The sequence below is a fragment of the Maylandia zebra genome, linkage group LG1 (assembly GCF_041146795.1).
Source record: "Maylandia zebra isolate NMK-2024a linkage group LG1, Mzebra_GT3a, whole genome shotgun sequence".
Taxonomy (NCBI): Eukaryota; Metazoa; Chordata; class Actinopteri; order Cichliformes; family Cichlidae; genus Maylandia; species Maylandia zebra.
The window spans coordinates 29,283,525-29,297,298 of NC_135167.1; the positions used below are offsets into that span (position 1 = coordinate 29,283,525).

Here is a 13,774-nt window from a genome sequence, read left to right on the forward strand (position 1 = left end):
AAAAAAAAGACTCAGTTCAAAGCTTTAAGTAGTATGCTCTCTCTCATCTAATGTTGAGGTGACATCACTCTGTTCCAGCTCTGATTCCACTGCAATAAAGTGCTCAGTGTATTTTAAAACTCTATTCTAGTCCACTGTAGTCCTGATTCTATTATAATCTACTAGTACTGACAGCAGCAGTAGAAGATTATAGTAAACAACTATCCTGCTGCTACTAAATTATAGGTGTACTACGGTAAAATAGAGCTGGTACCCTGTGCAGTAGCACAATAGTAACTGCTGTAGCATCAACCCAATTGAGTTCTATTCAAGTACTCACTCTACTCTGTATGTGTGTACTGGAGTAAACTCTACTCTTTTCTCTCTTTGACTGTTTTCCATAATCAAAGCCTACGCATGCGTGCATATGGATGTTGATGTTTGAGACATTATAGAAAATAAAATTCAGCAGTTTGTTTAAAGGCGGTTTGCGTATACCTTTGATGGTACTATTTTCAACATCAACAGTGTCTGTGCTTGTTTTTCCCGTGGTAAATGAGATGAAATGATTGCAGCGCTCTGTTCTTTTTCTCCACAGTCATGGCGGGCTGTGCCTCCAGCGTCAAACTTCTCTGTGACAGCGGGGCGGCTGTGAATGCCACCGATTTTGTGAGAATTGCTTTTGCTCTTTGTTTTGCAGTATTTTTCTGAAAAAGCCCAAGCCATTTTGTGCTTGTGTTTAGTCCTTGAGTTTGCCTTGTGTGGAGGTCTTAAACTACATTTAAAGTCATGTTAACCTAGTTTACATAAATGCTCTTTGTGGATCAGATCATGAAGGAGTGTACTCACATCTGTAGAGGAATGTGAATGTTTTTTTTATTTTCTTTCTTCAGGATGGGAGGACACCTCTGATTCTGGCAACCCAGATGTGTCATCCCCGTATTTGTCAGCTGTTGCTGGAGCGAGGAGCTGACATTACTGTCCGGGACAAACAAAACAAGTAAGATACACTCCAATTTGCCGAGCGGGCCTGTTAGAGCAGTTTTAATTGAAGTGGAAAGCAAGATTTGGACAGATTATATAGTTTGAAAAGTTAAAACAAGTCTCATTTCTTCTGGCGTTTTTGTGACATTAACATGAAACCAGTTTAGATTGAAGAGGCAATAAAAGTTTTGTTTTTAAAAGGGAAGCAAACAGAATCCAACACTGAAAAATACAGCAGTAGTAAGAGCTCATGAAGGCACCACCAGCCTGAACCCCTGTTATGAGGCAGGATGGATCCATGCGTTCATGTTGTTTACACCAAATTCTGAACCTGCCCTCTGAATGTTACAGAATTTAAGATAATTTGATTTGACAGGAGTCGCACACAATGTGGTCTTCTGCTGCTGTAGCCCATCTGCATCAGGGTTTGAGCTGTTGTGTGTTCAGAAATGCTCTTCTGCACACCTTGGCTGCAGTCAGGTTACTGGTACATCCCCATCAGTTTGAAGCACTCTGATGATTCAGCTTTGCCTTCATTATAAACCGTCTCTGACGCCTTCAGGACCGCGCTGATCCTCGGCTGTGAGTTCGGCTGTAAGGATGCAGTGGAGGTGCTGCTGAAGAGCGGCGCCGATGTGAAGACTGTGGACGGCTTGGGTCACGATGCACATCACTACGCTCGCTTCAACAAGGACCAGGAGCTCATCACGATGGTCAAAAGTTACATCGACAAAGCCAACAGAGGTCAGAGAGCAGGACAAGAAACAGCTATTTCTAAATTTGCTTTTGGAAGAAAATAAATAAATAAAACTTTCCAGACTAACCTAAAGATAAAGGAAAGGTCTAAACCTTAGTGTCACACTATTTATTTATTTCTTTTGTTACTTGGATACTTAGTGGCATAAAACACATCAGCGTGACGGCTCACCAGATTATTTATGTACAAAGTGAAAGGTGATTTTTGTAAAGACTAACAAAAGTGTAGCCTTTAGGCTACATGACAGTACTATTATTACATATGCTATCAATAATGACAAGATGCTATTTAACTTTAAGTATCTGCTGGCTTCGAATCATAAGTATACAAAGTTATACATTTCAAATCCTGTGTTTTGTTTTTTTGTTCTACATGTCTTACAACACTTTCACAGCTGCTTCCTTTTGCCTTCCTTGGTTGCGTTCTCTCTGAACGTGTTTTTGTCTTATCCTGATAACAAACAGCGGAGGAATGAAATGTCACCTTTCGCTTTTCTGGTTGTGTTGCAGATAAAGAAGCCGCAAAGATAGAACAGTGGAAGCGACAGGTAACGCTGAAACATGCAAAAATCACATCATCTTTAAGTCTCTTTAATATAATAATAAAGAGCATTTGTTATTCTCCACATTTCACTCATTGTGGAGTATGTCATGGTGACATGTAGCCTAATGGAAATGGTGCTGAAGCTCTATATTTGTTAAAGATAACGGTGGTCAGAGTTGCTTATATTTCCAGCACTGTAACCTCGCCCTCTCCTGCTGCTCCCTCCACATCTCTCAACATCTTTTTTGGTGTTGTTCAGCACACCGTTTATACATTTCAGGCTACATAGATCTGCTCAGTTGTGCAACGCTGCCATCTAGTGCCTATAAGTGAGAATTGTTCTGTGATTTCATGACTGTGGTAATGTTAAATTAAGATCCTGTCTTATCCTCAGCATTCAGTGGAGAGAACAGAGGCAGCTGAGATTAACAGAAAGGACCAGATCATACATGTAAGTGCTGTGTAACGTCACCATACTCATTACACACAAACAGTCTTTTCTATTTTTGATTCATCATTTTAATTATTTGTTTAAAGTTTTGTCTTTTTTTGCTGTTTGTTATTCAGGATCTGGAAAGGCAGAATGAGACTCTGCAGGAAGGCCTCAGGAAGTACTACCAGGAGCAGAAAGCGCTCTTAGATAAAGTCAACATGCTCCAGCAACAGCTCACCCAGGTAAATCCAGGCTAATGTATTCCCACAGTGACAGAGCCCCTGTGCACAACGGTACAGTAAAGCCTTCCAGGCGTCTGGCTCACTTTGTTCACTGCACCTGCCGGATGGTTTTGCACGTCCTTCTTAGGACTGAAATGATGAATTAAAGTAAAATGTAATAACAACAGCTAAGCTGAGTCACGCTGCTTTGGCATAATGTCTCCTTTTCCTCTAACATAAGGAGTGTAATTTAGGAAATGTGTGATAATTTTCTAACCCTAGGTGTTGAGGAGGAAGAGCTGGCTTATAATTATATTAAAAAAAGGGAGACTTTCTTAAGTGAGCATGATAGCTGCCTGCTATTAGCTGCCAGAACAATTTCCAATACGCAGAAGGGCAAGGAAATTCAATTAAATGAAATCAGCTGTCATTTATTAATCTCTCATGTGAGTTGACTTGTGATCCTTTTTCATCTGCAGGAAAAAATGGCCGCAGAAGACTCTCAAAAAGAGGTATGATAGAAAAATAACCACTTACTCCTGCCTGTGGTTCATTCACAATGTTCGCTTTTATCCTTCATTATAAACTGCATGCATACGTAACTTGAACAACAAGGAAACACTTTGTATGACAGTGCTGGTTAATGATTGTAGCTTGCTCTTTGTGAAATTGTGTCCTGTGCACAGTGAACTCTTTTCTTCCAAGAGCTCTTCCCTTTTTTTAGGTTATCAGCATTTAATAAATAAGGAATAAATAACAGTCACTTCAAAGTAAAAGGAAATTGTTAAACTAGTCTATAAATAAGCGTGAAGCTGCTCGCCCTTTAAAGCCATGGATGTCGAGGTGTTTTGTGGATTTATTTTACCGTGCGCGGATCAGTGTTTGCCTGCAGCTTAGTATCTTGGGCGCAGGAGCAGTTTTGTCTCGTAAAGATGTGCCAACCTGCAGACCAGATTTCTTCTCTTCGGGACTTCAGGCCTCACCTCCCTCCCTTTGACTTCTGCTGCCTGTAGAAGCATTCGTTTTTCACTCTGCCTGCAGCACATCCAAACGTCTTCGCTAAGCCCCTTTAATATCTGATGCTGTTAAAACTTTTTGAATTAGAAACATCAGTGGTGATAACACAAACTGTAGCACACATAGGGAGTAGATGCATTTAGACATATGGTTAGTAGGTACATTATCTGATATCTGTGTTTTTCATGTTACGAACTGTTTCAGAGTAAATTGTTTGATTGGTTTGGCCTTTTCTGAGCATTTCATTTAAAGTGTTGAAGTGTGAGTTCTTACCCTCACTGCTTTTAACATTCTTCTTCTTCTTCTTCTATTAGAAGGAACAGTTGAAGATGTTACTCAGCACCAAAGAAAAAGATGAAGGCGCTCGAGGGCAGGAGACTGTCAAGGTCCAGCTCCGGAGTACTTTGGTTAGTGAATTTATGCATGTGTGTGGTCTCTGCTTCGAGGTAATCCTTATGAAAGTAAAATGTTTTCGGATTCAAGTTTAACAGGCATGTGCAGCCTTCTGATTACAGCAGTGTTATTTTATTTGTATTTTTATGTATTCTGTCTAATCGGTCAGTTTGTAATCGATTTGTCCATCTGTGTTTTCACAGGGGGAATACTCTGGTCAGTCGGTTATCAAAGGTCAGCTTCCTGCTTATTTTGGGCCATAAAGAAAAGACTGTAATTTCAAACTTTAGCAGCAGAGTTTGTGTTTGCTTTAGTTTTACGTTTGTGTGCTGTTGTGTTGCAGGTAAAGAAAATGTTTTTGTCAAAGGTCACAGCCTGGATTCTGATCAGGTATTTCCCCCCCTGTGAACAGTTTTATATGTGCTGCATGTGTCTGGTGTCTATGCACGTCTTTCTTTCATAGTTTACATCTAAAAGGTTTGAATGTACAGTGGTGGGTGGGGCAAAGCTGAGAATGACTTTATTGTGCAATATAAACATATACTATACTAATTCAGCATCTTTTTCCTATCTCTCTCTAAAGATGCTCAGAAATCCTCCCCTCTCACGTTCATTATCCCGACCGCTGGAGAAGGGTCTTCCTGGTGAGCTGGATGCGCTCCGAAATGAACTTGAGGCAGTCAAGAAAAGACAGCAGGCAGCTGAGGAGGAGACGACACGGCTTCAGTCTGCACTGAGCCGTAAAACCAGAGAGTGCCAGGAGCTACTTCAGAGCCGAGACACCATCCAGAAACAGGCTGACCAGCAGGTTCAAGAGCTCGAGGACGCCTTGGGAGACGTCCAGAAACGGATGCTGGACTCTGAGTGCAAGGTCAAACAGCTGCAAGCCCACGTAGTCGCTGTCAAAGAACATTTAGGAGGCCAAGCGGCAGAAGAACTGCGCACTCAGCTCCAGGACGTCAAGGCCAAGTATGAAGGTGCTTCGGCCGAAGTGGGCCGCGTTCGCAACCGCCTCAAACAGAGTGAGAAGGCCTTGGAGGAGTACAAGAGCAGTGAGAGCCAACTAGCAGCTGAGACGGAGAGGCTGAACCATGATGTCCAAAATCTGACTGCAGAGCGAGACGTACTGAGAGAAACACTTTTAGAAATGGAAACCCAGCTGAAAGAGGCCCAGACTAAACATGGCAACACCGTACCGGCCGAGAAGTTCGACAACATGAAAAACCTGCTCACCAATGCAGTTGACGAGAAGGAACGGCAGCTCGCCGAGCTGAGGGAAGACTACGATCGGGTGCTGGAGGAGGTGGCGGAGCTCCATCGAAAGCTAGACAGCCCCTCCTCACAGGGAGGCCCGAGGCCGTTGTCTGCTGAGGAGCAGCAGGTCTGGGCAGCACTGGAAGATGAGAATGCTACCCTGAAAAAGACATTGGTGGAGGTGACTGCAAAAAGCCAGGCTCTGATTCATGAGGTTGAGAAGAGTGAGGATGAAAAAGACATGCTACAAGAGCAGCTGGATGAGCTTAACAGCAGGATTGAGGTGGACTTTATACCGATACAGAACCACGAGGAAGTTCGGAGGAACATGGTAACGGCTCTGGAGGATCTCGAGGACAAACTGGTGGAAGCCGGCGAACGTTGCGGAAGAGCAGAGGCACAAGTCCAACAGCTTCAGACCGAGAGGGGCGCGTTGCAGAAGAATATCAGCAGCCTCAGCAGCACGAGTGAGAAACAACAAAGTGAGATGGACACTATGAGGTGTCAGAATGCCGACCTGATAAAGAAAGTTGAGCTTTTGCAGAAGAGATGTGAAGACAGAGATAAAGAGTGTGTGCAGCTGACCACACAGAGTCAGACTCTCAAAGAGAGCTTGGAGGGACAGTATGTTCCCAGACAGCAGCACGAGCAAGTGAAAATGGAGTTAAGTTCCACCTTAGAGAGCGTTAAAGCTGAGATGTTAAAGTTGGACACAAGTCAAAAAGAAAGTGGGGAAGAGTTGAAGAATGTGAAAGAAGGAAATGAAAAGTTAAAAGAAAAGTTAGAAAAAGTTCTGCTGGAGATGAAAAACGACTACATCAGTGTAAAAGACCACAGAGCTATCACAGACAAGCTGAATGCTGCCGTGGTCGAGGCAGAGAATAGAGCAAATGAGGCGTCTGCAATGCATGCGTTGGCTCAGGATGAAACTGTTAAGCTTACTCACGAACTGGAGGCTCAGAAGAAAGAGCTTGATACCATACAAGAGGCTATTCAGTCTAAGTTTGTGCCTCTGACAACAGCTGAGGAGAAGGAAACCTCTTACAGCACCCAGGTTAAAGAGTTGACAGCAAAACTGTTGGAAATGGAAGAGAAGTATGACAAAGAAAAGACTGCCAGAGAGGGCAACAGACAGGAGGAAAAGAAACTGAAAGTTGAGGTGGAATCTGTTCAGAGGAGACTAGACGTCGCTCTGGTTTCCAGTGAAAAGCACAAAGAAAATGAGGAGGAGTTCAAGGCTAAATGTGAAGAACTGACCCAGAAGTTGGTCAACTTAGAGCAGCAGCTCGACGAGGTAACACTTCAGAAAGCTGAACTTCAAGAGCAAAATGCCCTGTGCAATGCTCAAATTCAAAACCTACAGGAGCGTCTGAAGTCAGAGCTGACACGCATATCGACATACGATACCGAGCTCAAAGCCCTCAATGATGCCTTACAGCAAGCGCAGGCTGATTGCAAGAAAGCAAGAGAGGCGCAGCAGGCGGAGGCCCAGAAGGTGTGCGCCTTTCAGAAAGAAGTGCAGGAACTCCACCGGGAGCAGGAGTCTCTGCTGCAGCATGCCGAGGCCAAGGAAGCCCTGGAGGCTGAAGTGGCTAAGCTACACCTGGCTCTCCGCGAAGAGGAGGAAAACAACGCCCAGAGGGCGGAAGATGTATCTGCTCTGCAGTCAGAGCTCCTTCAGGCTACTCAGGCTCTCGAAGAGATCCGCTGTAAGGAAGACCAAATGAACGAGCTGAAGAAGGAGAAACAGCAGCTGGAGGAGGAGGCCGCCAGCCTGAATAACAAGCTGCTGAGCTTGGTAGAAGAGCGTGAAAAGGTCCATCAGGAGGCAACAAAAGCAAGAGAGGGCGAGAGCAGGGCGAGGACGGAGATGGAGGCAGTCCAGGAGAAGGGGCGCGCCATCGAAAGGGAGATCAGAGAGCTGAAAGAGAGATACGATGAGTCCCTCACCACCATCTGTGACCTGCAGAAGAGGATTCAAACATCAGCTGAGCAGACCGAAGCCAAAGACAAGAAGGTACAAAACAATTCACAGTATAGTCTTAATTGTTCCCAGTTTCATTTGAGAGATTTTGATCAATTTTACGCATGTTTCACATAAACTCTAAATGCCACTGTAACAATGAAAAGCATGATAATGACCACTGAGACGCGTTTGTCATTTATTTTGATGAATAGAGGAAAAAGATTTTTCTGACATTTTTCCATTTCTACTGTGGAAATCCTTGATCGACGTTAAATGATCTTTAACGTCGATATTTGTCCTGCTCTTTGTCTGTGTGACAGATCACAGAGTTGCTTACAGACGTTGAGCGATTAAAGCAGGCGCTGAATAGTCTGTCCCAGCTGACATACACAAGCAACACACCCAAGAGGCAGACGCAGCCCATCGACACACTCCAAGCTCAGATCAAGAGCCTACAGCAGCAGCTGGCTGTAAGTGGACACACATCACATGCTAAAACGTGTTCTAGACAAACTATATAAATATAGACCGCCAAAAGTATTCGCTCACCCATTCAAATAATTGAATTCAGGTGTTTCAATCACTTCCACAGTCACATGTGTATAAAATCAAGCACCCGTGCATGCAGACTGCTTCTACACACCTTTGTGAAAGAATGGGTCGCTCTCAGGAGCTCAGTGAGTTCCAGCATGGTACCGTGATAGGATACCACCGTGCAATAAGTCCACTCATGAAATTTCCTTGCTACTAAATATTCCACAGTCACTGTTAGCTTTGTATGCTTTGTTATAGTACCACTATCTTGCACAATTTCATGCTCCCAACTTTGTGGGAACAGTTTGGGATGGTCCCTTCCTGTTCCAACATGATTGCACACCAGTGCACAAAGCAGCATCCATAAAGACATGGATAGGTTTGGTGTGAAAGAACTTGACTGGCTGACTTCAACCCGACAGAACACCTTTGGGGTGAAATGGAGCGCAGACTGTGAGCCGTGTCTGACCTCACAAATGTGCTTCCATAAACACTCCTGAACCTTCCCCAGAGGAGTTGAAGCTGTAATAGCAGCAAAGGGCGGGCCAACATCATAATAAACCCTATGGACTAAGAATGGGGCATCACTCTAGTTCATACATGTTTGAGGGCAGATGAGTGAATACTTTTGGCAATATACTGTATTTAGTTATTATTATTATTATTACATATTTATTTTGGATAACTGAATTGATAACGTAATGAAAAGCTGAAAACAAGAAGACGTGAACAACTTTAGAGCAAGTTGGATGCTGCTCTTCTAACATCATAACATACAGCAGCTGGAAGCTGGAATACAGTCAATATTAATTATACTGTCTAGCTGTTAAAGACGTGAAACAAAGCACAGTGTCACTCACGTCTTCCTCCTTTCTGCTTCACAAGGATGCTGAGAGGCAACACAGAGAGGTGGTTTCAATTTATCGAACACATCTGCTCAGCGCAGCCCAGGTAAGTCTTACTCATTAATCTGTGGAGATTACTGCACAGTGAGATTTGTCTGGTTTGTCTACGAAAGAAAGTTTGCAGCAGGGTTACTACAGAATATCAGATGATGATAGTCTAATGTTAATATCTGATGTTATATATGTACCGAAGCCCTTCTTCTGTTTCTCCCACAGGGCCACATGGACGAGGACGTCCAGGCCGCCTTGCTGCAGATCATCCGCATGAGACAGGAGTTTGTGTGTTAAAGCTTCAAAACCCTGCTGCTACCTGCTGACTCAGATTCACTGTTTTCATATCCCCTGCTGTAAAGTGTTCCTGCTGTGGCCCCTGTGGGCGCCCAGTGTGTGTCTGCTGACAGGCTGTTAGAAAACACATTTTGCTGCATTTAAAGTCTAAGAAGTCTCCAAACTGTAGATGCAGACGAACACCAGCAGCGTTTTCTTTTAGATACACAGACAACATAAACTCAGCAGTTAAAGCCAAATGTAATCAACTACCTGTATGCAGAAACACTTTGCAGTTGCTGGTACACAGTATGTAAAAACAACAAACTGTTTCATACATTATTTTTCACATCTTTTCTAATGATGGTGAAGATCTGTGGATTTTATGCAACTTTTACACATTATATTCAGTGATGTGAAGGTTATTTGAAAATGTGCATCCCTTTCTTGGATTACTCCTGAAACACTCAGCTAACTGTAAACTGGACAAGCAGACCACTTTTCACATTCCCGCCTGACTGTCAGCGCTCGTGCAGAATGCTTCCATGTTTAACACCGACGTTTGCTGGAGTTTTAATGGGAGGGGTTCACAGTTTCCAGCTCAGAAGCTCAGAGTTACTGGCTGCTGTAATCATTGTTTTCTTTGATACATTTTCAGCTGCTGATTTATATACACACACACACACACACACACACACACACACACACACACACACACACACACACACTCAAATGAAGCAAAAACAGAATAGCAACAGTAGCAATATCAGAAAGGTACTTTAGGTGTACTTTCATGTCGCCTATCTGTACCTGGCCAGTGTACAGAGTGGCAAATCGTGCATGTGTGTTATCAGCCTAAAGCTAAATGACTATTTCTTGTAGTGTGCTAGCTCCTGTAGGTAAACCTTTTTGTTTTACATAGAGGGAGTCTGAAAACTCTTTTATGATTTTCTTCAGCTTGCAGGCGACAACGCAGATGTTGAGATGAGCCATCAGTTTTTTTTTTCTTGTTCTTGCTAAGATCTAACTAGTTTAAGAAGTGATAATACTTTTAGTACTTGGTGTTAAGTTGAACAAATGCAATATGAGATCCAGCTGAATGATTAGTATTTACTTTGGGGCAAAGGCTCCTTTTGCCTGCCTGTTTCCTTGCAGAGCTGCTGGGAGTGCACGGTGACATGGTGAAATCACAGTAAATTTAACTGTGGGGAATGAAGCCTTAATATTTCCATTTGTTTTTGACTCAAAAAATGATTACAGCTCCCAGTAAATCAGTCAGTGTACAGACGGGCTGAAAATCAGATGAAACTACGTGAACCTGTCCTTTAACTTTCACTCGCTTTCTTTTAAGTCAAACTCATTTTGTGGCACACCTTTCTTCTTCTTTTCTTCTCTTCTGGAGGTCCAAACTAATCGGATGCCAAAGACCTGAAGTGGATCCAAATCTAAAGCCTTCTTGCCGCGCTTGTAGACAGTTGTATGAGGTATATTTGGGTGAGTGCTCAGTTATCTCACAGTCCGGTTACACGAATCTGTGCACTGGTCACGCAGGATTCGAATCACAGGGGTGTGAAGAGGCGATTTCTTGCTGTGTCCTACAGTTTGCAGTGGCACGTCGTCTTTTTCTTTAAACCAGAGTGTCCTCTAGTGGTGAAACTTGGCAGGCCAAGTTGGTAGAAAATGTAATAATCACTGCAGACCAGGGGTAGGCAGTTGCTGCTTTTGGAAGCTGTTACAGCTGCATGCGTTTACTGAACACTAGTGGCATTTATTAGAAATCTGAGAAACGCTAAAAATGTGCATAAGAAACTAAAGTGATAAAGCTTCATCTGCTAATATCTGCTGCTGTGTGTTACTGCTTTTTAAACCAAACCTCTTTAAAAACCGCTAAAACTCAACTTTATAGAGCAGCTGATTCATGCAGCTATCCCAGAGCAGCAGACGCGTACCCCTGAGCCGGCTCTTTGTGGCTCCTGATGGTGTAGTGTGGTGGTGTTGTGATTGTTGAGCGAGTCTCTTGTGCCTTTACACTGATATATTTTTCATAGCTTTGTACTTTAATTACTTTACTACAGTGTGACATTATTCAGCAGGTCTGGAAGTAGAACGGCACAAAACACGTTGAGGTTTTACTGTAGGATACTAATTTGATAAGAACAACCCCTGAACGATTACTCATCTGAAACACTCCTCTTTACCCTTCCAGCTAATACGCTTTGTTTTTATATTTAGCACACACACACAAAAAGCTGTTTACACCCATCAAACCTTTTCTCTGTTTTGTTCTGCAGATTTTTTATTTTTTATTTTTAATGGTTAACACAAACTTTTTGGATGTTTCTTTTTCTTTTCCCTCTACCGTTTGAAGGCTAAAGTATGAATCCGTTTGAATCTTTAAATGTTACTGTTTAACCAGTCTGTTTAACTTGGCGGAGGCTCTTGGCAAGAATAGTTGTATTTGTGAATCAGTCATACAAAATCAATAAAAGTGCCTAACATAGAAAACTATATTGTGTTGTGTGTGTGTCTTTTGTCATCACAACATTAGCACTGCTGGTACTGTAGCACAGCTGAAATGCCTCAGTGGCTACAGGATGAGGATGTGGTGAAGACATTTGTGTTCTTCACCGGATCTTTTTGATGATTTCCTGACTTTGTCTGGCACCATCAGCAAGTCAGATTTTGAACTCATGCCACGTGTTAATCTCATCACCTGTGTGTGTATGGTTTATGAACAGCTGTACTTTGGAAAGAAAAGCTGGGTTTTTCTCACATGGAACGAACTTAAAAAAAAGAAAGAGTTGGTCATACATGTGCTTAAGAGGATCGGTGTATGTCCAAAACAGGGAAAGCACTATATTACTCAATGTGCTGAAGACGGAAGACAAAAACTGTGTAGGTTGCCTTAAGGAAGTGAAAGCAGCAAAACAAAAACACCTGTTAATTGTTGGACTGTGTGAGTCAAAAGTTCTTGAGCCTGTTTTTGAATGTACGCACAATAAGTAAAGACTTCTTTATCTTATTTATTTAAGAAATGATTAATAAGTGTTTATCTTTGACAAGTAAACTGCTCAGGATGTTACACATACGAGTCGTGCATAAAGAAAAGTCATTTCCAAGTCTGTGTTGCCCTTGTTACCTCCCAGTGAGATGAAATGATCGACTCCAAAATACATATATACATACACAGTATGGGGTAGCGAGGCCAGCTGTTCGCTGCACTTCTGCCAACACAAACCACTCGTCGTTTCACCCGTCTGCACATATTTTAATTTAGGGGTTCTAAAATATCTTAATAGGTTTTTCCAGCAGAATTTCTCTCCAGGCACCTGAGCTGGTGAATGTGCTGCATCAGACACTTATTCTGCCAGTCGTCCTTTGCAATCGAAGCCCCAGACTCTTTCTCCCATTTAACTGTGCTTGTTTTTGTAGTAATTAACACGTTAGCGTGACAAAGTGCTAAATGGTGAACAAATTAAACACTCCACTAACATGATAGCTGAAAAATCTGGTGATATTTCTAGTATGGAAAGGAATGGTCTTTAAACGCTTTTCTTTTGAAAGGCCAGCAGGGGGCGACGTCTGTGGTTACAAAAAGATTTCCAGTTGTATAGTCTGGCAAAAACAACCTTTGCCATGTTCAGAGTTTCTCAGTCACATCCATCCCACACTCATCACATGAAAATACCAGAGATGAAAATTTTGTACTAATCAATAGGTGGCGCTACGACGGTCATCTTTTCTGTACATTCTGTTGGAAAGGACGATACTATGATTCTGGCCATGTGAGAGGGAACCACCCTCCACTCTCTGAACTTTACAGAGGGCCTTTCAGACCGAATCAGGTAGTATGGAGTAACTTGACTCTGCAGTTTCTGGAGAAATTGCAGTGGGATTGTTGCTACTGTATAGGTTTTATAGAGGCTGCTTCAAAGTCAGCTTTATTGTCAAAAACCATATATACAGATCATACACGGGAACTTGAAATTGCAGTGCTCCCTCAGCCCTCGGTGTTACACTAAAGATGGGCAACAGGCCGCAGGTGTTCCATAAGGTACAACAGCTGCTCTGTACCTTATGGAATTGCTTAGAGTTTCTGCAATCAGAGTGTTGGGGGACATTTACGTTAGTGTAATAAAGCTGTCTCTCATTTTGTACACAGATATCTGAAAAGTGTGTGGATGTTTAATACACAGTATAATGAAATCACGAAAAGTGTCCAGTGCTGTGACTGAACTCCTAACCTTCAACATAAGTAAGCGAGCAGTAACTATACCAAGCCACTGAAGGAGATGTGAGATGGGGCAGAATTTCCACTCAGAGTCACTAGAGCTTTATCAGCAGAAAAAGTGGACTATTTCAGAAACGGTGCACAATTGAGCTGATGAGGTATGAATGGAAGTGTTTTACTTTACTGCAAATTATGGTATCGATCCAATACCAAGTAAATACGGGGCAGTACTGCCAGCACCGATACTGATACCGATATTTTTATTTTTTAATCTTTTTAAAACTTGGAAT

The 13,774-nt window shown here is 42.6% G+C and overlaps 1 protein-coding gene across 3 annotated transcripts in view; it reads left to right on the forward strand.

Moving 5' to 3' along the window:
• uacab (uveal autoantigen with coiled-coil domains and ankyrin repeats b) overlaps positions 1 to 11,761 on the forward strand; it is a 42,356-nt gene extending 30,595 nt beyond the window's left edge. For all 3 annotated transcript variants that reach the window (XM_004557945.4, XM_076884518.1, XM_076884511.1), the window contains exons 6-19: positions 578 to 648; positions 873 to 979; positions 1,526 to 1,707; positions 2,230 to 2,267; positions 2,658 to 2,714; positions 2,831 to 2,938; positions 3,397 to 3,429; positions 4,249 to 4,341; positions 4,531 to 4,561; positions 4,671 to 4,717; positions 4,911 to 7,598; positions 7,868 to 8,017; positions 8,967 to 9,032; positions 9,203 to 11,761. In XM_004557945.4, the coding sequence (XP_004558002.3) occupies positions 578 to 648; positions 873 to 979; positions 1,526 to 1,707; positions 2,230 to 2,267; positions 2,658 to 2,714; positions 2,831 to 2,938; positions 3,397 to 3,429; positions 4,249 to 4,341; positions 4,531 to 4,561; positions 4,671 to 4,717; positions 4,911 to 7,598; positions 7,868 to 8,017; positions 8,967 to 9,032; positions 9,203 to 9,274 (3,743 nt within the window). In that variant the 3' untranslated portion in view covers positions 9,275 to 11,761. The remainder of the gene's footprint in view (positions 1 to 577; positions 649 to 872; positions 980 to 1,525; positions 1,708 to 2,229; positions 2,268 to 2,657; positions 2,715 to 2,830; positions 2,939 to 3,396; positions 3,430 to 4,248; positions 4,342 to 4,530; positions 4,562 to 4,670; positions 4,718 to 4,910; positions 7,599 to 7,867; positions 8,018 to 8,966; positions 9,033 to 9,202) is intronic.
• Positions 11,762 to 13,774: the final 2,013 nt, after the last annotated feature.